Source organism: Camellia sinensis, chromosome 13, assembly GCF_055761805.1.
Source record: "Camellia sinensis isolate YWXY chromosome 13, ASM5576180v1, whole genome shotgun sequence".
In the NCBI taxonomy this organism is placed as follows: Eukaryota; Viridiplantae; Streptophyta; class Magnoliopsida; order Ericales; family Theaceae; genus Camellia; species Camellia sinensis.
In genome coordinates this window covers 62,605,956-62,626,122 of record NC_138973.1, presented here as the reverse complement: position 1 = coordinate 62,626,122, position 20,167 = coordinate 62,605,956, and the positions used below count along the sequence as shown (strand labels likewise).

The 20,167-nt window shown below is 33.2% G+C and overlaps 1 protein-coding gene, 1 long non-coding RNA gene and 1 other non-coding gene across 14 annotated transcripts; 2 read left to right on the top strand and 1 right to left on the bottom strand.

The window, feature by feature from the left end:
- Positions 1-528: 528 nt before the first annotated feature.
- TRNAN-GUU (transfer RNA asparagine (anticodon GUU)) lies at positions 529-602 on the bottom strand. Its single transcript has one exon. It is a non-coding gene; the product is annotated as a tRNA-Asn (tRNA).
- Positions 603-2,572: 1,970 nt separating this feature from the next.
- Positions 2,573-8,677, top strand: LOC145806177 (uncharacterized). Of its 12 annotated transcripts, none has more exons than XR_014348920.1 (5): positions 2,573-2,952; positions 3,508-4,172; positions 4,684-4,753; positions 7,854-7,931; positions 8,398-8,677. It is a non-coding gene; the product is annotated as an uncharacterized LOC145806177 (long non-coding RNA). The 12 variants fall into 12 exon arrangements; XR_014348917.1 differs by having other exon boundaries at positions 4,684-6,144; XR_014348922.1 differs by lacking the exon at positions 8,398-8,677 and adding an exon at positions 8,284-8,299.
- An 8,408-nt stretch (positions 8,678-17,085) lies between these two features.
- Positions 17,086-18,466, top strand: LOC114271949 (vacuolar-processing enzyme). Its single transcript, XM_082901053.1, has 4 exons — positions 17,086-17,471; positions 17,568-17,765; positions 17,955-18,016; positions 18,230-18,466. The coding sequence occupies exons 1-4, from the start codon at positions 17,283-17,285 to the stop codon at positions 18,315-18,317; spliced, it is 537 nt and encodes a 178-aa protein (XP_082757179.1). The 5' UTR covers positions 17,086-17,282; the 3' UTR covers positions 18,318-18,466.
- Positions 18,467-20,167: the final 1,701 nt, after the last annotated feature.

Below are 20,167 nucleotides of genomic sequence, written 5' to 3'. Positions count from 1 at the left end.
TAGGGAGTCACTGTAAGAAAAATTAGTTTAGGGAATTGTTTAGAAGAAGTGCTGAAAATGTATAAAGTGATTTCAACCATTTAAAATAAGTAACGAGTGGGCTTAGGGAGATTGCTGGGATGCTCTTAGTCTTTTGTTGCTAAAGTTGTTCCCATACCTGTGCCCAGTCATCTCACATATGGGTTGTTGGTTAACCAGATCCATCAAAGATTCCAAAGCATTCTGTGCATGCAATGTAGTTTGTATGTAGATTCTGTAGCTAATGCATATCTCCAGTAAGGTGAATTAGCTGGAGCAGAACTTCCAAACAATGGTTTTAAATTCAATAAATTCGGTTTAATATTAATCCTATTAATGGATTCATAAATATGCATCAATTCATATATTTAATATAATCGGTACATCACTTGATAGTTCACATAGTAAATAGTTGTTTATCCAACTCAACTCAATAATGTAATTGCAATTTCTTTTTTGAAAAAAAAAATGCAACTCAACTCAATAATTTATTTTAAAAGACTAGGCAAGCGCTAGAAGAAGGGCTTGAACCTTCGACCTTGTGGTTAACAGCCACACGCTCTAGCCAACTGAGCTATTCCAGCATTGATGTTTTTGGCTTTTGTATAATATATCTTTAACTTTTGTTGCTGTAAATTGTTTACCAAATCTCCATTGGCCACCATGTCTGTCAATAATAAAAGTTGGGTCCCGCCATGCTACACACCCTCAAAATAGTGTTTATTAGATGCAAATTATGATATTTATAAGATTAGTTATCATAAACATCATAATTGAATTATTTTAAATTATAATTAAAAAAAGTAATTATAGTCAAACACTGCATAAGGTATAAAAAAAAAAAATTAAAAAAAGAAGAAAAAACACGATGATTGATGTATATTTAGTAGTAGTAGGTTTTTTTTTTTTTTTTAAAATACAAAAAAAAGGTGTTTGTTGTACATTAGTAAAAGGAAGTAAAAAAAATTAAGCATGATTTTTTAGTTAGTTAAGTTTTAATTATTAAGGACAATACAATAAGTTTAATATTTAGAGGGACTAACTTGAGGTAATTCTATTTTCACACATCAATTTTTCTCAGTGAATACACTTAATGAATGATGTTGTCATTTGCACACCAAAATAAAATGAATAAAATCGGTAGCAACTACTATTATGAAGTATAGCGGTTAAGAATGGGTGTCGAACCACAAAAACTAGGGCAAGTTATTTTTAGTTCAAAGATTTCGGTTTTGAAAATGGAAAGTGAGAAAAAGAAACCTTAGGGTTTAGAATCCACTGCTGACCTTATAATTGGGGGTTATTGTATTTAGATTGTAAAAAATCATTGAAATGGATACTATGATGTGTCTTGGTCGGGACACGTCACTTAAAATATTTGTGTTTTAAAATTAGAAAGTCATGAATCATTTTCGCTTAGCATAGACCGTAATCACTAAACTAAACTAAGGTTAATGCACGACTCGTCTTACTAAGTATGACTAATCTAATAATTTTAATACATAAGCAGTGAAAATAATTGTATAACATGTATTCATAACCAGTGAACACGTAATTTGATAAAACAATATCGGCACAAAAATTTAAGTTATACAACAGTATCTAAAATCAATTAAAAATCTACAAAACTAAATACAAACTACCCCCAATCACTGAGTTTCATCTTAACCCTAAGATATGAAAATTAGTTCTACATACTAATATTACAACCACTATAAAATATATAAACTCTAAACGTTCTCACTCTCCCTTTCTTTCTTTTCTTTCTCTTTTCTTTCATGCAGAGCTTCAGCTGAAGCTTGCCTGCCTTTGCTTTGTTGCTCTCTCCTTTCGTTTATAGGCAAATGGAACCACTACAACAAAATGCATTTTTGGCAATTATTTTTGGCGATTAAAAAAATTTAGTCACCAAAAGTGTTGGAATTGGCAACTAAAAATAATATTAGTTAGTAAAAGTCAAATATTTAGCTACTCATTTTTTTTAGTCGGGGAATATTAATTATTGGTGACTAAAAAAAAATTTAGTTGCTAAAAATATCATAATTGGCGACTAAAAAAATTTTTAGTAGCCATGTAACTAGTTTTGGCTACTAAAATTGTTTAGTAGCCAAATGAAAAAAAAAAAATTTTATTTTTTATATTTGGTGATCAAAATTTTGGTTGCCAAAAGTATATTTTCAACGGCAATAGAATACTTTAGTAGCCGTATAGTTAGTTTTAGCTACTATAATTGTTTAGTAGCCGAATAAAAAAAAAAAAATTATCTTTGGCGACCAAAAATTTAGTCGCTAAAAGTATATTTTCAACGACAAAAGAATATTTTAATAATCGTATAGTTAGTTTTAGCTACTAAAATTGTTTAGTAGTCGAATAAAAAGAAAAAAATTATTTTTTATCTTTGGCGACCAAAAGTATATGTTATCTTTTGGTTGCCAAAAGTATATTTTCAGCGATAAAAAAATATTTTAATCGTTAAAAAACTAAAATATTTGAAAGAAAATTTCTAATTTTGGTGGGATTCAAAAAGTAATTAGTGACTAAAATATGTAATCTCGAATTGTTATTAATTATATGAAAAATGTTTCAGACCTCGAGAGCATGAGGCGTGAATGCCTCGAATGAGCTCTGTGACGCGTGTGGCTCTCTCTCTCTCTCCTCTCATCCATCACTCTCACTTATTCAAACCCAAAACAATCTCACTTTACTCTATTCAAACCCAAATATCGGATTCCTTCTCTTTCTTTCTCTCTCTATCTCTACTCTATTGAAACCCAAACACTGTTTCGGTCTAGCAAACAAGAGCAAAATTAGCCAACCCATCGGCAGCAGTGGAGGGCTTCCGGTGTTTTCCGGCTTCCCTTCTTTGCATTGACATGTTGCAAAGTTACCCAAGCCCTAGATCTCAAAATCTCCTCCATTGACAACCGAGAAAAGGTCAGTTTATTTATTTATTATATATATATATGTTTATAAATCATTGCCATTTAATCGCCATGATGAAAAGCTTAGTGATTAATTTGTTTTTTTTTCATTTTTTTTTAAATCCTCTCCATTTAATTCCCATGATGAAAAGCTGTCTGATTTTTCAAAAAAATGTTATGAAATCATACTTGCTGAAATAGACTTGTTGTTAGGCATACATGATATGCATCAGTATTCTAATCCCTTTTACAAAAACAGAACAACTGCTTTCATGATGCTTATGGAGAGGAATTTTGTATAAATGTAAGAATAAATGGAGAGGATTTTTGAAAAAACAGAACAAAAGTCCTGTCACAAAGAATGTTATGAAAATAGACTTGCTGAGTTCTGTTGTCATTTTGAAAGAAAAATCATCTTGTTAAAATGATAAATTGTAGGCATGTGTGATAATTGAAAGCATGTGTAATTCTCTCTACACTTACATTTTGCATTGCAAGTGTATGCTAAAATGCCTCAATGAAATGCTTTGTGAATGGCCAAGTTATTGTCTCTAAACTTACATTTCAGGGTGGCTTTACTTGGAATTCTTTCCATATTGGCTTAACTGCACTTTCATGTGAGAAGTGCATCTTTCTATAATACATACAAATGTCAAACAAATGCTGATACAACGAGGTCAAACAAATGCTGATACATGCCAACAAGAATATGGAAATTTCAAAAAATAGGATTTAAAAGTTCTGTTTAATCAAACTCTTTTTTCTTTGGTTTTAATTTTCTAGATGGCCACTACACTTGAACCAAATTAAAAATACTTGATGAATGTTCAATCTGGTAGCCCATCATTGGTTTTTGTTTAATGTTCGAACAGTTTAATTTTTGTTCAATGGATAAGAGATTTTCATTGTAGACAAGGTAAGTTCTCTGTTCTTAGTTTCTTCTTCTACTTTGTCTTTGTGAAGAAACTGTTTCTGTTTTGTTTCCATCCCCAGATTGTATCCTGCTCTACATTAATTATGGTTTAAGCTGTTTGAAGTAGGATATAGGCGTTTTACAGTTTTATACCTTCAAATGTAATATACTTTCCTAATGTTGGCCATCTTTTTCCTATTATATTTTTCATTAGTCCTCTAACAAGAATGTTGGATCACAAAGCTAACATACCAATGAAAGATTTGGCTTTAAATGGGAAGATTTGCATAATGCAATCTGTGCATCTAACCACAAAATAGGTGGGTTAAGTTTGGATGGCAATGATCAAGATCATAACATTAAAATTTCTAAAGTATTTTCTCAATGCAAAGTTTCTCTTTACTGAAATGTGCAACTCAATTTTTTTTTTTTTTTTTTTTTTTTGTATACTTTAAAAAAAAAAAAAACGAAGTTTGTGAAGAAAAGTGGAATGTCTAATGATTCATTGTGATAGACAGTTCTCGTTCATCCATTGGAGATCAATGGTTGCATGGTCTAAAATAACAGTATCAATCTAGGTAATGGTTGTGGCATCAGTGTAGTGTTATTGGGTGTATTCTAACTGTACAGGGGGAATTGGTTATCTAAGTTGTGAATTTACTCTTTTCAATATTAAACCCTTTCAAACTAAGCATATTTGAATTTTAGGCAACTCTTTTTTCCTTTTCTATAGTATCATAATTTGAAACTATAGTATTCTTTCTTCTTGTTGTTTTATTGTGTTTCACTTGGGAAATTACTAGTGCAAATGACAAAATGTGACCTTGTCAGTTGGCAATCATCCTGTTTGTTTTGGCAAGGTGTGGCAGCTCCATAACTATTTGGAAGATGGCCAAATTGGGTGAGTAATGATTTCATTTGAATTTTCAAAATGGAGATTATTATTTACACTCCTCACTGGCTATTCACACCCCATATTGTTTTTTGGCTAAAAGCAAAATTTAAGGATAGAAAGCAAAAGTAGAGTGTGAATAGTAATTTTCTTAAAAATTTAAGTGCTAAATTTGTTGACTAATCTTTTTTAATCATTATTATTCATCATTTTAGTGGAGTTAAAAGTCTAATTTGCCTTGGCCTAGTGGCAATATAGGTGTTACATTGGAGTCTCATCAATTATAAATAAAAACTTTATAATACACTTCAGTGAGTTATCTTCATTGTGGCAAGTGCAAGAGGAAGATTGTCACAACCCAACCCAACCTGCCTCTATAGGTTTAGCGTTGTAACCGACCAGTAATCCTTTGATTACCAAAGGCCTCTTAACATAATAATGTACAATTAGGGGTTGTAGAAGCAAATACATAAAATATACATAGTCCACCGAGCTATGAAGACATACATTGGATAGAAAATTTTAAACTTTTATAAACATATGAGTGATGTCAAAAGATACAGTATTTACACGTCACTTCATGTACAAAAAAACAGAGAAACTTGTTCATAGAGCAAAAGAAACAAAGTCTTATACATTCATAACAACACAGCCACTAGACTTGACTTGATCCGGAACCTCCTCGGGAGGCGCAAAGGTTGGCTGACAAAAACTAAGACGCTAGGTCCTCAACTCTGAGCCTGGTCATGTGCCTGATTACCTACATACATAATTTAAATAGTGAGCGGGAGCCCAATGAATAATAACAGAGTAAAGGGTTAAATGAATGATGTCCCATGACTATGGTAGTTCACATTCGTATTCTTATTCAAATCATATACAGAATTTAAAATTCATGCTTGATTATACATGGCTTATCTGTTAACGTTAACAGATCATATACAGAGCATCATAGATTATACTTGTCAGTTTCATAGAGGAACCTTCAGCCGAGTACGGATAACTTGTCAGTTCCATAAAGGAACCTCCAGACTGGGAACAGATAACTTGTCAGTTTCATAAGGGAACCTCCCCAATGAATAATAACAGAGTAAAGGGTTAAATGAATGATGTCCCATGACTATGGTAGTTCACATTCGTATTCTTATTCAAATCATATACAGAATTTAGAATTCATGCTTGATCATACATGGCTTATCTGTTAACGTTAACAGATCATATACAGAGCATCATAGATTATACTTGTCAGTTTCATAGAGGAACCTTCAGCCGAGTACGGATAACTTGTCAGTTCCATAAAGGAACCTCCAGACTGGGAACAGATAACTTGTCAGTTTCATAAGGGAACCTCCAGCCAGGTACAGATAACTTGTCAATTCCATAAGGAACCTTCAATCCAGGTACAGACAGCATACTTGGATCATAGCATAATATCACAAACATTTATTAGAGTTGAACAATCATTCATAGTACAAAACATGGCATCTTATAGAACAAATCTTATTCCATATACAGAAAATAATTTAACTTAAACATAACTTTACTAAGTTATTACACACAGATAACAGATAACTCCAAGTAACGGACAGAGTAGGCAATTCAGATATCTTGTGACACGTGACCTACACAAATACAGAACGAATACGTACTGAATAACACACTTGAAATCATTAACTTAGTTCTTTCTTGTCTTAGGGTGTTTCTACTTCTTTATCCTCATTATGGTGTTTTAATCTTGGTCTGAGAATGCCTATGATGGAAAGAGGATGCAAAAATGTACTTGAAAACACTTAACAAAAAGTGTTGAAAACAGAGTCCTCGATCGAGCGTGACTTCCTATGCTCGAGTGGACATGTAAAATGTGAGTGGTCGCTCGAGTGCAAAATCGGTCACTCGAGCGATCTGTAAACTTTTGCAAAAATGCTGGTTGCTTGATTTTGCCGTTCAACGCTTGCTCAAGCGTGAGAGACATGCCCTTGTTCGAGCGCAACTTTTGTCACTCGAGCATGCTGCAAAACATAAGAACTTCTGGAAGCTTGCATTTCACGCTCGAGCAGACTTCTGGTTGCTCGAGCGGAAGTGCACACTCTCAGAGTGGTCGCTCGAGCGTAAATTTCTACGCTCAAGCGTAGGAGCAGAATTATGAAATTTCCAGAATTGCTTCCAAGTTACAAATCTTGATTTTAACACTTTAAAACTCATCATTTGGACCAAAAACTTGAGGAAACTTGTCTAAACTTGAAAAACATTGAGAATTAAAGGTCATTTCATGAAATCAAGGTCCATAAGCTTGACGATTGAGCAAAATTCAAACTTGAATTGTAAAAACATGACATGAATATGACATGCATGAAGTGATTTGAGCTTCAAGTTTTCAAATCATGAGCAAATGAGATGTTTGGGTCAAAGACATGTTGAGTTCCTTGAACAAAACCCAAGTATAGACATGCATGTGGAGATTCTTGAAAATTAGCTTATCATATTATGAGAATTATGCATGCATGCATGATATACTCCAAAAATCAACTATCTAAGCTTAATTCCTACCTTCCTATAGGATTTCTTTTAAATTCATGAGTTGGCTAACTTAATTATATTATCAAAAGCTTGAGTTCTCGTCTAAACTTCTCAATTGAGCTTCAAGTAGACCAATTCTTGAGTAATCAAGCTAATCCTCCATGTTTTTCTTCAATTCTCAAGTAAGTCCCACTTTGGTTGAATTCAAGTTTACCTTCCTCTCCCTCTCTCTCACATTTGTGTGTGTGAGTAAACTCAAAAACTGTGTTGAAAATGAAAGAAAGAGATGAGTGGAGCATGTAGGGAGTCTTATATAGGTTCACTTGGTGGTAATTAATTAAAGTTAATTAAATGGGCATTAAATTAATCTAATTTAATCATTCTGAATCAAATTTCAATTAAACCTACCATAAAATTCTAAAAAATTCTAATTAACTAAAAAATCAAGTCAATTTCTGAATCGGATGCCGACAAGGCCTTCAATTCACAAACCGAAACATGAGCAGATCTTTTTACGTTAAACAGATATAAACACAAATAATGCAATGCACATGTAATTAACTCAGAATTTCTTTTCAAAATTACTTGTTAGGCATACTTAAGCATGGATTAACGTTAATCATAGGTCGGGGTTGTTACAAAGATAAAGATTCTCATGGTAATATATCAGGTAATATACATATCCTTAACCATAACGATTCTTTTTTCAGTCAGTCAATTGTTTTATAATCAGTCACTTGGCAAGCACATGTTTCAAAACAAGTTGTAACTACACACTCTTCACTAGGTCAATGCTTGCTTTAGTAGCATTTCTCTTTTTATTTAATCAAATACTTTGCTCAGAGTACATATCATTCAATCATGAATTTTCTTTCATGAATTCGAACAAAGTTAGAATACTTTTACAAATGCTTGAAGTACAATTGACAGCTTGAAGTCATCTTACAATCTTAAATTAACAACTTTAATTACTTAAACAGTTTCAATTTATTTTCTAAACTGTCATTCTCGCCATGATGTAGAACATGAACACCCACGTGACAGCTTGAAGTCATCTTACAATCTTAAATTAACAACTTTAATTACTTTAACAGTTTCAATTTATTTTCTAAACTGTTATTCTCGCCATGATGTAGAACATGAACACCCACGTGACAAATTGATGAAGAACAATTGTGGAATGACCTTCAGCCCAACAATAGTGTCTCTAGTATCAGCACCATCATCATCATCACAATTGTTATTAAGATTTTCTTTAACTTGGATTTTAATTGTTGGTTTGGATAGTGTATGTATTTGTTCGATTATACTATGTTTATAGATTCTGATTTTCTTTGATATGTACGGTTAATAGTTAAGTTCTGTATGTGGTTGAAAATTGAATGGTACAAGTTGTGAAGAAATTTTTTTATTAAATGGTTGAGAATTGAATGAATGAATGAATGGATGAATAAATTTGTATATGCACATGTTATAAGTGCTGTAAAAAATATTACAGAACAAATTATAAAAACTAAATGAGACATTTTGGTGACTAAACAAATATCATAGGTTGGCATTTTGCTACCAAAACTTTAGTCGCCAATTGTAAAAAAGTGAAACTTTTGGCTTCTAAACTGTTAGTCATCAATTGTAAAAAAGAAATTTTTGGTTACTAAATTTTTAGCTGTCAATTCTCAAAAAGTGAAACTTTTGACTACCAAATAATTAGTCGCCAAACATACATACTTAATTGGCTATTAAATAATTTAGTCGCTAAAAGTAAAAAAATATATATATTTAATTATTTTTAAAAAAAATATGGCGACTAAAGTTTTAGTCACCAATAGGCTACTTTTGGCTACCAAACAGATTTTAGTCACTGATTGTTTCCCCGACAAACTATTGGCGACCAAATGGGCGACCAAATATGTTAGTCGGCAAAAGTGATTGGCGATTAAAAACATGGCTTTTGATGACTAAAATTTTGATCGCCAAAAGTAAAATTTCTTGTAATGAACCTACACACAAACAAATAAAACAAAATAATAATAAATGAATAAAATATAACATTATATATATAATTAAGTTAGAGGCGTGGGAGGCATGGTTGTGCACAGTTTAATACTGTACACTTTTTTAATATAATAATATATATAATATTTAAAATATATTATTTACATTAATTTCTGTACGAACCCTCAAAATATATATATATATATATATATAACAAGCAAAAATATATAAAATTATAAAATAGTAAAAATAAATGGACTAATAAAATATATTTTAGCGGGCTAAAAATATAACATTTAGGCTCCAATCAATGAACACTTTTTAGTACATATATCAAATAAAAAATTAATTTCAGTGCCCATTTCTTTATTTTAATAATACTCTCATCTCCAATTTAAAAACTCTAATAATTTTTTCATTCACCCACCCCTTCTTAGCCATCAGTGTTGGCACTTTCAGCCTTCATCGCCACTGCCACCACTACTCTCAACATGCCCCTTTCTATCTAGGGGTGTAAATCCGGCCCGGCTCGACCCATGTTGGGCCTCGCGGGTTCCCGCCAAAAATTCAGGCCGAGCAGGGTCGACCCACGGACCAAAAAACTAAGCCCAGGCCCTAGCCCAGGCCCAGGGGTATTCGGGCTTTGGACGGGCCAGTGGGCTGGGCCTGGACCTAGCCTCGGGCTTACGCGGGCTTGGCCATTTTTTTTTAATTTTTTTAATTTTTTTCTACCAAAAGTTTATTATTTTCCACTAAAAAATACACTAGGCCTCCGCGCGGCCCAGGTCCTAAGTGGGCCTTAAGCGGGCCGATGGACTGGGCCACGAGTCGAGTCGGGCTTCAAAACAATGGCCCAGACCCTAGCTTAAGGGCTCAGGCTGGGCCCATCTCGGGCCGCAAGTGGGCTTCGGGTCGTCCATAGGCCGCGGGCCATTTTTACACCCCTACTTCTAACCTAGACCTTTACGACCAACCTTGAAAATGAGTGGTTCGCAACAGAAGGCTTGTGGGAATGTATGGTTTATTGTGGAAGGTGGTCGCATGTGGAGGGAAAAAAGACAATGAAAAGGGATGGCGAAGAAGAGAGGTGGTGTTGGCGATGAAAGATTTTTTAGGTGAATATGGCGATGGAGAATGGTTGTGGTGTTTTAGAATTAAAGTTTGGATGGAAGAAGATAAGGGTATGGCTGTATTCTTATTCTAAGACAAAATTATATTAAGGAAAAACTTCATTAAATCTTCGTTTGGCATTGGCTTTTTTAATTGATTTTTTTGTGTTGAGATTTTTTTAGCTTGACTTTTTTAGCCTCGTTTGGTTTGGCTTTTTAAGCTTTTTTGACTTTTGTGAGAGAAAAAGTATAATGATTATGATTTGAATGTGATATTTTGTCTTATTAGCTTTTGTAGGCAATTTTGTCTTTTTGTATTTTTTTAGCCAAAAATCAAATGCCGAACGAAGCTTTAAATGTGTGAACTAAGGAGAGTTGAACAATGTTATATGTACTAATAAATGTACTAACTAGTATATTAACAGATGATGTAACATAATTTTAGATATTTTGGATATTTGTAATTTGTATAATAAGTGGGGTTAATAATAATGGCATAACACTAGTGTGTATATTAATTGGTGCATATAGCACCACCGAAGGAGAATTAGTATAGAAATAGAATTACCCAATTACTTGGTGCCATTGTGGAAAGAAATGATCATGCGAGTATAGATTTAAGAAAAAATTACAAATACACTTTCTGAGATTTATTTAAAATATTAATTGTCCAATGTGGTTTTAGAAATTATATCATGTTCTTTCAAATTTCTAATCACATAATAAATAACTCCTTTCAGTAATCAACCATTAAGTGAATTAACAATATTTAATGATGTTAGAAATATAATTCAATTTACAGTTCCAATAAATTTATTGTTGTATAAGAATCACTGGGGATAATCCACATTTTAAACGTATCTCAATAAGTGTATTTGTAACTTACCTAGATTAAAGTACCCCTACCAACTCATCAAGATATATGTTTTGATTAATGTTCTATAGCTATTTGCTTAGTTAGGTTCTACTAGCATTAGGCCTAATTGCTTAATGAAGTTCCATCAAGTTTTGCTGGAATGTTACAAATCTAGAAAACATTACTTAGAAAATTATTCAATTTAACAAATCAATATTCTACAATTATTGCAAGCGTAACCACCATCTTCCTAATTTTAAATCTACATTACACATTCCTTTTGTGATTAGATTAAATATATATTTTGATGATTCATAACATTTTTGTCAACTGCAACCCTATAGTGACAATGGGTGTTTGCCCTAGATATTAGTACAAGAGGGTTCAAGTTAATTGACTTAAATATTGCTTTATTTTTGTTATTAACCAGTTAATATATCATCCTCTTTTTGTTTCATGGTTGTTATTATTGTTATGCTTACTAAACTTGTGAGCCAAAATGGTGGGAAAGTTGTTAGATATTTTTAAAATATAATACATATTGTTTACATAATATTTTTAGTCAAAAAAAAAAAAAATCGTAATACACATTAAACTCTATTTGGTAACACTTACAAGTCAAGTTATTAGTTTATTTACTTTATAAAAGTAATTAATGATGTTTGATTGTGATTTTAAATTATAGCTTGCTTGATTATTTTAGTTTATTTGGCCAAAACAAGTAAAAATTTCTTAAGTTTATTTAAAATCGTTAAGTACGTATGGACAAAAGTGTCTCATATCTTTTGTGATAATTATTACTTTTGCAGTCATTCTAAATACTTATATTTTTACAAAAAAAACCATGTGATAGCTTATTCACTTAAAAAGTTTTTTCGTATATTATAAAAAATAATACTAAACAAATTTACAATTTATTTTAAGTTAATAATCAAAAAAAATTATAATCATAAAAGTTAACTTATAAGTGATAACAAATGGCACCTAAGTTTGTCTCATAACTACTTAATAAACATAATTTAGCATGTCATATTAGTAAATTTTTTTTGTTAGTGATTGATTTGAAATACTATACAAATAAATATCACATAATATTTCAAACTATTAAATAATTATTGATAATAGCATGCTTCTTGTTTTCTAGGACAAATGTAAAATAATATATATATATATATATAAGCAAATAATTTATTGTTTTTGATATTTAATTGGCGAAAAGCCCCAATTACACTTGCAAAGCAATTCTAAAATAGGGTCATGCATGCTATGTATACAACAATTTGATATTGTAGCACATAAGATCACTCTATGGACCCATATCAAAAGAATAAGAACATCTCCCATCTTAGGTCTCATTTAGCAAGTGCTTGTTTTAGTTTAAAAGTCAAAAAATTATTAAAAAAATCAAAAAGTCTATAACATTTAGGCATAGTTTGAGAAGTTGGCTTTGGTGGGTTAGGGGCTAAAATAGCCACAAAAAACAAAATAGACTATTTTAGTCACAAAAGACAAAATATCAAATCCAACCCATAATCATTACACTTCTCTCTCACAAAAAAAGTCAAAAAAGTCAAAAAGTCAAAAAGGCCTTCCCAAACCAGGCTTTTTAGCCTCAGGCTAAAATAGCTAAATAGCCAAAAAGCCAAAAAGCCAACCCACTTTCCAAACGGAGGCTTACAAAAAAATTAAAGATTTTATTTTCTCTTTACTTTTTGCACATCTTTTCGTAAAAAATTAAAAATTTATTCCAAACATACTAATTTTTTTATCTCATATTTTAGTCAAAAAATTAAAAAATTATTAAAATAATATATTTTCAAACGAGGTCTAAATGTCAAATCTTACCTGGCACATCAACAATTAAATTAGACCTTAAATTTTTACTCCATCATATGTCAAACATGACATGGATTTTAGAGATGGCAATCGGAACCCTGCCCGACGGGGACCCGACCCCCCGGCCCCGAATTACGTGGTGATTCCCCGAAAAATACCCTCGACGGGCCGGGGACGGTATTAAAAAATGTATCCCCGGTGATCTTCGGGCCGGGGACGGGGATACGTGTTTCAGTCCCAGACCCGGCCCGACCCCGACCCCGATCCCCATCCCGAATAATCCCTGATGTAAAATTACTAATTTGCCCTTCCGTATATATATGCGCATGTAGGGTTTTGTGTTGAAACACTGCTCAGTTCTCTCACACACAACACAAAACAAAACACGCTTCTCTCTCTCTCTCTCTCTCTACGCCGTTGCCAAGAGCTAGGGTTTCGCCGCTGCTCGTACCGCCGATCGTCACCGCCACCGCCACCGCCACCGCCACCGCCGATCGTCCATCGCCGTACATAGCTCAGTTCTCGTCCGTAACCGCCGATCGTCCATCGCCGCTGCTCGTACCTCGCTGCCGATCATCCTCCCTTATTGTCGCTCTCTCTGTCACACAACGAACGACGTTCCTGCTCCTTCGTCACCACCGATCTGAAGCCACCACCACCACCACCGATCTGTAGGCACGACCATGACCAGGACAGATCGTGATGAAGCCCTCTCTCTCTCTCTCTATATATATACATATCTGTTGTTCATTGATGCACAATTTTTTTTTTCCAAGTTATTTATATTATATCTGTTGATGAACAATATATCTGTTGTGTGTGTGTGTGTAACACAGTGTGTTGAACAGATCTGTAATGTATACATACAGATTTTTTTTTTTTTTGTTCTTGTGTTTGTAATATGTGTTGTTAAAAAAAATTTTGTTTGTTGATCTGTTGTTGAAAAAATCTCTCTCTCTCTCTCTGTTTGTTGATGAACATGTTGATCAATTGGTCGGGGAATTTCGGGGTCGGGGAAACCCGATCCCTGTTAGGGGACGGGGACGGGGGTGGTTATGGGTTCCCCGTCGGGGATCGGGGCCAGGGACGGGGGTATTTCCACCATCGGGGATCGGGGACGGGGAGTGTGATTCCCGGTCCCGCCCCGCCCCGCCCCGTTGCCATTCCTAATGGATTTGGCAAAGGTTGAGGGAATGTTAAATTTGACATATTTATTAACTCGTGTCAAATCTTTAATTATAACACTTTTTTAGAAAGGAAATAATGTTTTAATTAATATTTTAATAATAAAATTTGACATTGGATAGCTTTTAGAGATGTCAAATTGGCATACCCAAGCCTTCAATTTTATTTGACATACTATATAAGTTGGAAATGTTCAATTTTATTTGAAAAGGTCTGTGTCATGTACGGACTATTATTACAATATATTTAAGTTTCATATTTTGATAATTTTTTAAAAAATTTGATATGTATTGAATAAAATAAATTATTAGATTTATGATAAAATTATGTGATATGATATGTATTATTTTTTAATTTGTTAGATAATTTATTATTGCATAGGAGAATAGTTTTTTTCCCCTGAGTATTGTATTAAATTAAAATTTATAATAAACGATAGTTATAATTTCTAATATTACAGGATCAATTCATATTTTAAACAAATCATAGGGGTTTTGTAATTTGTTAAAAATAAAATATTTATATTTCATAATTGACTAAGAATATTTGAGTAATTACGGAAAAACCTGTTTCATAATTGACCAAAAATATTAGCATAATCACAAAAAAAAATCTTCACTTAACATATATGCCACCATTAGTAAATTATTTAAAATGAAAGGATAAAATTGAAAAGAAAAAATGAACCTCAAGTAAATAAATAGTTCTTATATGGGTCTGGCTTTGGTCCAGTCCACCATCGAACTGGACCGTGCTGTTGGGTCTGTGAGGGTCCACCACGGGTTTCGTTTTGAAAATATAAACCGTTCAATGTGTAGAATTCTTCGAGTACTATATGCTTGTAAAAAATCACGTTGATCGGATATCGATAGCTATGTGATCAAATCAGTTTTTTGTCAACCGTTAATTTATTCACCGTCCATTTTTTTTTACACAAAACTGATTTGATCACATAGCTATCGATATCCGATCAACGTGATTTTTTACAAGTATATAGTACTCGAAGAGTTCTACACATTTGACGGTTCAGATTTTCAAAACGGGACCCGTAGTGGACCCTCACGGGCCCAACAGAACGGTCCAGTCCGATGGTGGACTGGACCAAAGCCAGACCCTTCTTATATATATATATATATATAGATAGATAGATAGATATATGACTGATATATATACATATATACAACCGTGCGCGGATTTGCCTCGAAAAAAAGTTTTTTTTTTTTTTTTTTTGCTATGTTGGTTTGGTTTTGGTTGTTTTTTTTTTATTTTTTATTTTTTGGAAGGGTTTTCATATGTACCCTAAAACCTAAATCCTAATAAAAAAATAAAATAAAACCAACACAGCCTAATAAATAAAAAAAAAAAAAAAAAAACAAACCAACATAGCCCGATAAATAAAAAAAATAAAAACAACAATAACAATTTAGCGTATGTGGTTTGATAAGATGAGTGAGTTGGGTTAGACTGATTGGGTGATAAAATTGACCGATCAGCTAGCCTACTGATTAAAATTTGTTAATTCTATATAATTTTGTACGAGTCTTTACTATATTTTTATTTCAAATCAGAAAAACTTAGAAGAAATAAAAACCTAAACCTTAAATCTTAAACTCTAAACTCACCCCTACACATAACCAAAAAAAAAAAAAATTACAATAGCCCAACAAATAAATAAATAAATAAAAACAACCAAACAACCAAACAACGCAACCCAGCAAATAAATAAAAAATAAAAGCAACCAAACCAACCTAGTTTCAGAAGAAAAAAAAAATAAAAAAATCCCAATTCGAGTTACATTCGAGGCCTCAAATTCGAGACCTCAATCTTTTTTCATATACATATTATCAACCTTAGATTTGTGGTACTGTATTTATTGCTTAATAAATGGCTTTACTTTAACGTCCTACCATCAGGTTAAAAGTGTCACAACATCTAAACCGATAATTATTAGATAATTATTTAGTAATTGGAGAATATCAAGTAACGTATTTATGTGTTATTCCAAATCAATCATGTAATTAAAAATTTTAAGAATAAAATTATATTTGTTAGGCAGTTTTAAGGATAAAAAATATAAGTCAATATGCATTATAATTTTTCATTGATTGCAAATGAGGAATTTATTAGAAAATTATTTTTAAGCACCTGTATCTCAATTAATTTATAAAGATATTTTTGTATCTAATAAGTCTTATTACTTTGAATATTTGACCCACCAAATATTAATTTTCATATTTAAGGCGTTTTATAAATAATTTTACCTGTACAATTTTTTTTTAAATCTTTAGCAATTTTGTGATATGAACATTCACATTAAATAAATTTGACAGCGTGAATGTTCACGTTGACAGTGTAAATATTCACATCATAAAACATTTACACTACTTCACCCTATTATTATTAAGGGTATGTTGATAACTATGTCATCTATAAGACTTATTGAAATATAAGAAAATAATTTATACTGAGTGGAACATAAATAGATGAAGAGAGATTTGTGATTATCCGTTGAAAATACAAGAAATATAATGTTATATGATTTCGTTTTGAAGAACTTTTTTAGCTTGACTTTTTGGTTAAGTCTGGTTAAAAAAATTTCGTTTGGGATGAATTTTTAACCTTTTTCTTTGGGTAGTTTTATGAAAAAAAAAATTAAAATGATTATGATTTGAATGTAATATTTTATTTTATTAATTTTTTAACTTATTTTGTCTTTTAATTAGTTAAATTAGTCTCAATCATATTGCCAAACGGGACCTTTATTTTGAAAATATTTAATAATTTTCCCATCCGGACCCTACAATGCATTCTTCCCAGCCACATAATGAATGAATTAATACACTTATTTCTTTTCCAATTGGGCCATTGCTCCCAACCATTAGTTACGTTTTGTTTATTAATCAGTCAAACACATCATGATGATAAAAATCAATTACTTCATGTTAGCAATTTCATCCCTCTCCGTCACTCTGTTTTTATGTGTGTGTGGCGACATGTTCTGGGTATTTGTTGGTTTTCTCACTCTAGTTCACCCCTTCAATGGCAAGTCAATTATCTATATTACTCATTGCCTTAGCAATGTTACTGTTATTAACAGCACATGTAGAGGCTCATGAAATATCCATACATGAAAACAGGTCAGTCATGAAAACATTACGTCAACACACACTTATATCAGATGGGAATGTCCCTGAAGAAGATGCTACTATTTATTCTCTATGGTGGGAGGTAATTGACCAATTCAAATAATTTCATCCTTAATTTTCATTGTTGTACAAACTCAAAAAAAAAAATTCTTATTTTTTGTTTCCCTTTTTCTTGCAGTACAGGGCAGCAAAAGATGGATCAGAAAAGAAGACAGACACTCTGAAACAGCTCAGCGATGAAATGTGGCGCCGGATTAACTTGGATGGCCGCGTGCAATTCATTGGAGTGATTCTCTTCGGACCTGTCAAAGGCCCCAAGATCCTCAAATCGTTTAGATCGCCTGTTGTCAACGACTGGCAATGCTATAAATCAATGGTATTCTTTTACTTCTCTTTATTTTTTCGCTCACAAACATATCCAGAGCTTTGTCTGGCTTTGTCTGACTAATTCCCGAGCACATTAGATCATTCTGATTGTTTTTTCACTTCTATTATTTGCTACTTAGTTTTGCATAATTAATTACTTGCTCTATGATAATTAATTACTGAGTTTTGGAATCAACAGATCAAGTTGTTTGAGGGTGAATGTGGGTCAATAAACACTGAATGTGGGGATAAAGCATTTAGGCCATGTTTGTTTGGGTGGACATGAGCTTGGGATTGGACTAATAGTCCAATAAAATTATTAATCCGATGTTTGGTTAAACAATTCAAGTACGGATTAATTATTTTACACTTACTATTAGTTAAGATAGGATACATAATCCAACGGATTGGTTGTCCTAAGATTATTAGTCATGGGAATGCTAATCCAGTCCGCCCAAACAAACATGGCCTTAGGGCACTCGCCAATCTCTGCAACAACAAGGTCTCCCTAACAGCTGCAAAGGAAGCTTTTGGGGCAGCATGTATGGTGAAGAAGATGTAATAACATTTTCTAGTAGAAGATTTATTATTGGTGCTTCCAATAATTAACTTGTTTAATAAATAGACAATGAAACTTTGGCAGGTTTGATTAATCTGTGTAAACAAAATCCTTGTTGAATAATAAAGGGCTCTTATTATTTTGCTTCTTTATTTAGAGTTTGTCTTTTGTGCTTATTTTAAGAGTTTTCTTTTTCAATCCGCTTGGATCGATACTTTAGGCTATGTTTAGATTATGAATTTGAGTAGAGATTTGAAAAGAAAAAAAAAAATGTAAATAAAATAATTTTTTTTACTTTTTTGGTGCAAATGGGGCCGAAGCCCAGATTAACAACGAACAAACCCAAGGCTAATAGACCCTGGAGTATCTTCCTCTATCAATCTAGCCAAAGCCTCGGGAGGGAGGATAAGAAATTCAATCTAGCCAAAGCCTCGGGAGGGAGGATAAGAAATTCATGTTGGATCATTCGATGAAGAGCATTCTTGGCAAGGAAATCCGCACACTTGTTTACCCCACGCCAGATAGGTTGGATATCACACTCCCAATTACCGTACCTCCCTAATTTCTTGACAGACATTGAAAGAGGGATGAACCATGGCAGAAGACTTTAATACAGGCAGAGTCTCAACGCAGTTGGATTCAACAATCATCTTGCGATACCCCATTTGCCAAGCCAGTTGCAGTCCGAGCCAGATAGCCCACAACTCCGCAGCAATAACAGGGACTGATCCGATGTGATGTCGAAAACCACCAATCCAGGTACCTTGATCTGACCGAATGATCCCATCTGCATCTGCTAAGCCTTGCGCGTTTAAAACAGAGCCATCAACATTAACTTTAACCCATTAAGGGGGGGAGGGGGGACCAAGGAACATGCATTACGCCATGGCTACCCTTGAAGGTGACTGGTTCGAACTTTTACAAACTCAATGACCTGCCCCATGATGATGTCAACAGGATGAGGAGGCACACAGAAATTTGGAACATGTAACCGTTTGTTATGCCAAAACCAAAGTGAAGAAAAGGAAACCAGAAAAATCAAAGCCCAATTATTATAGGATGTAGAAAAAGGTAGAGAGGCCAGATTAAGATCAACCCACTTAAGCAAAGAAAGTGTAAAGAATTGGAGCCAGCATGAGGGAAGATCAACCCACTTGAGTTAGTTGCCATCTTATCTTAGCAAGTAAGGCAAGGTACATATGTTTCATACTATGCAAACCAAGCCTTCCTTCGCTTTTTGGCTTGCACACATTACCGTAACCAACCATGGACAATTTTTGGTGCTAATCATTTTCTCCCCATAGAAAATGCCTATGACTGCAATCAATGGTCGTACAAATGGAGGTGGGAAAAAGAGTGGACTGCATAGTGTATGCAGGGATAGAGGTGGTGACAGACTGTATAAGGGTTGCCCTTCTCACCAAGGACAACTATCTAGCTTTCCAACCAGTTAAACGACCATGAACCCGATCAACTAGGTTGCTGTAAGTGGACTTGGAAACCTTACCGTGAATAAGAGGCACCCCCAAATACCACCCGAGATCTGTAGTGATAGGGATATTGCAAATATGCCCCGGATTTCTGCTCTAAGTGTGAGAGATATTCAACGCAACAAAGAGTTTGGACTTCTGAAAGTTAAACCTCAGCCTAGATGCTAAATAAATGTCTTGAAGGATCACTTTCATTGTGTTCATGTGATGGTCTGTTGCTTTTCTAAACAAAAGCGTGTCATCGGCAAAAAAGAGATGAGAAAAAGAGGGACCTTGCCTAGCCAACTTGATAGGTTTTCAATGCTTACATGCCACCGCCTCCTCAATGCAGTGACCCAACTTTTCAATACAGAATAGAAAGAG

Bases quoted from the DNA above. Each gene is read 5' to 3' on its own strand.
- LOC114271949 (XM_082901053.1), top strand. From the start codon at position 17,283: ATGGCAAGTCAATTATCTATATTACTCATTGCCTTAGCAATGTTACTG. The intron at 17,766-17,954 runs GTATTCTTTTAC...TGGAATCAACAG, and splicing joins GGCAATGCTATAAATCAATG to ATCAAGTTGTTTGAGGGTGA. The intron at 18,017-18,229 runs GCCATGTTTGTT...ACATGGCCTTAG, and splicing joins TGTGGGGATAAAGCATTTAG to GGCACTCGCCAATCTCTGCA.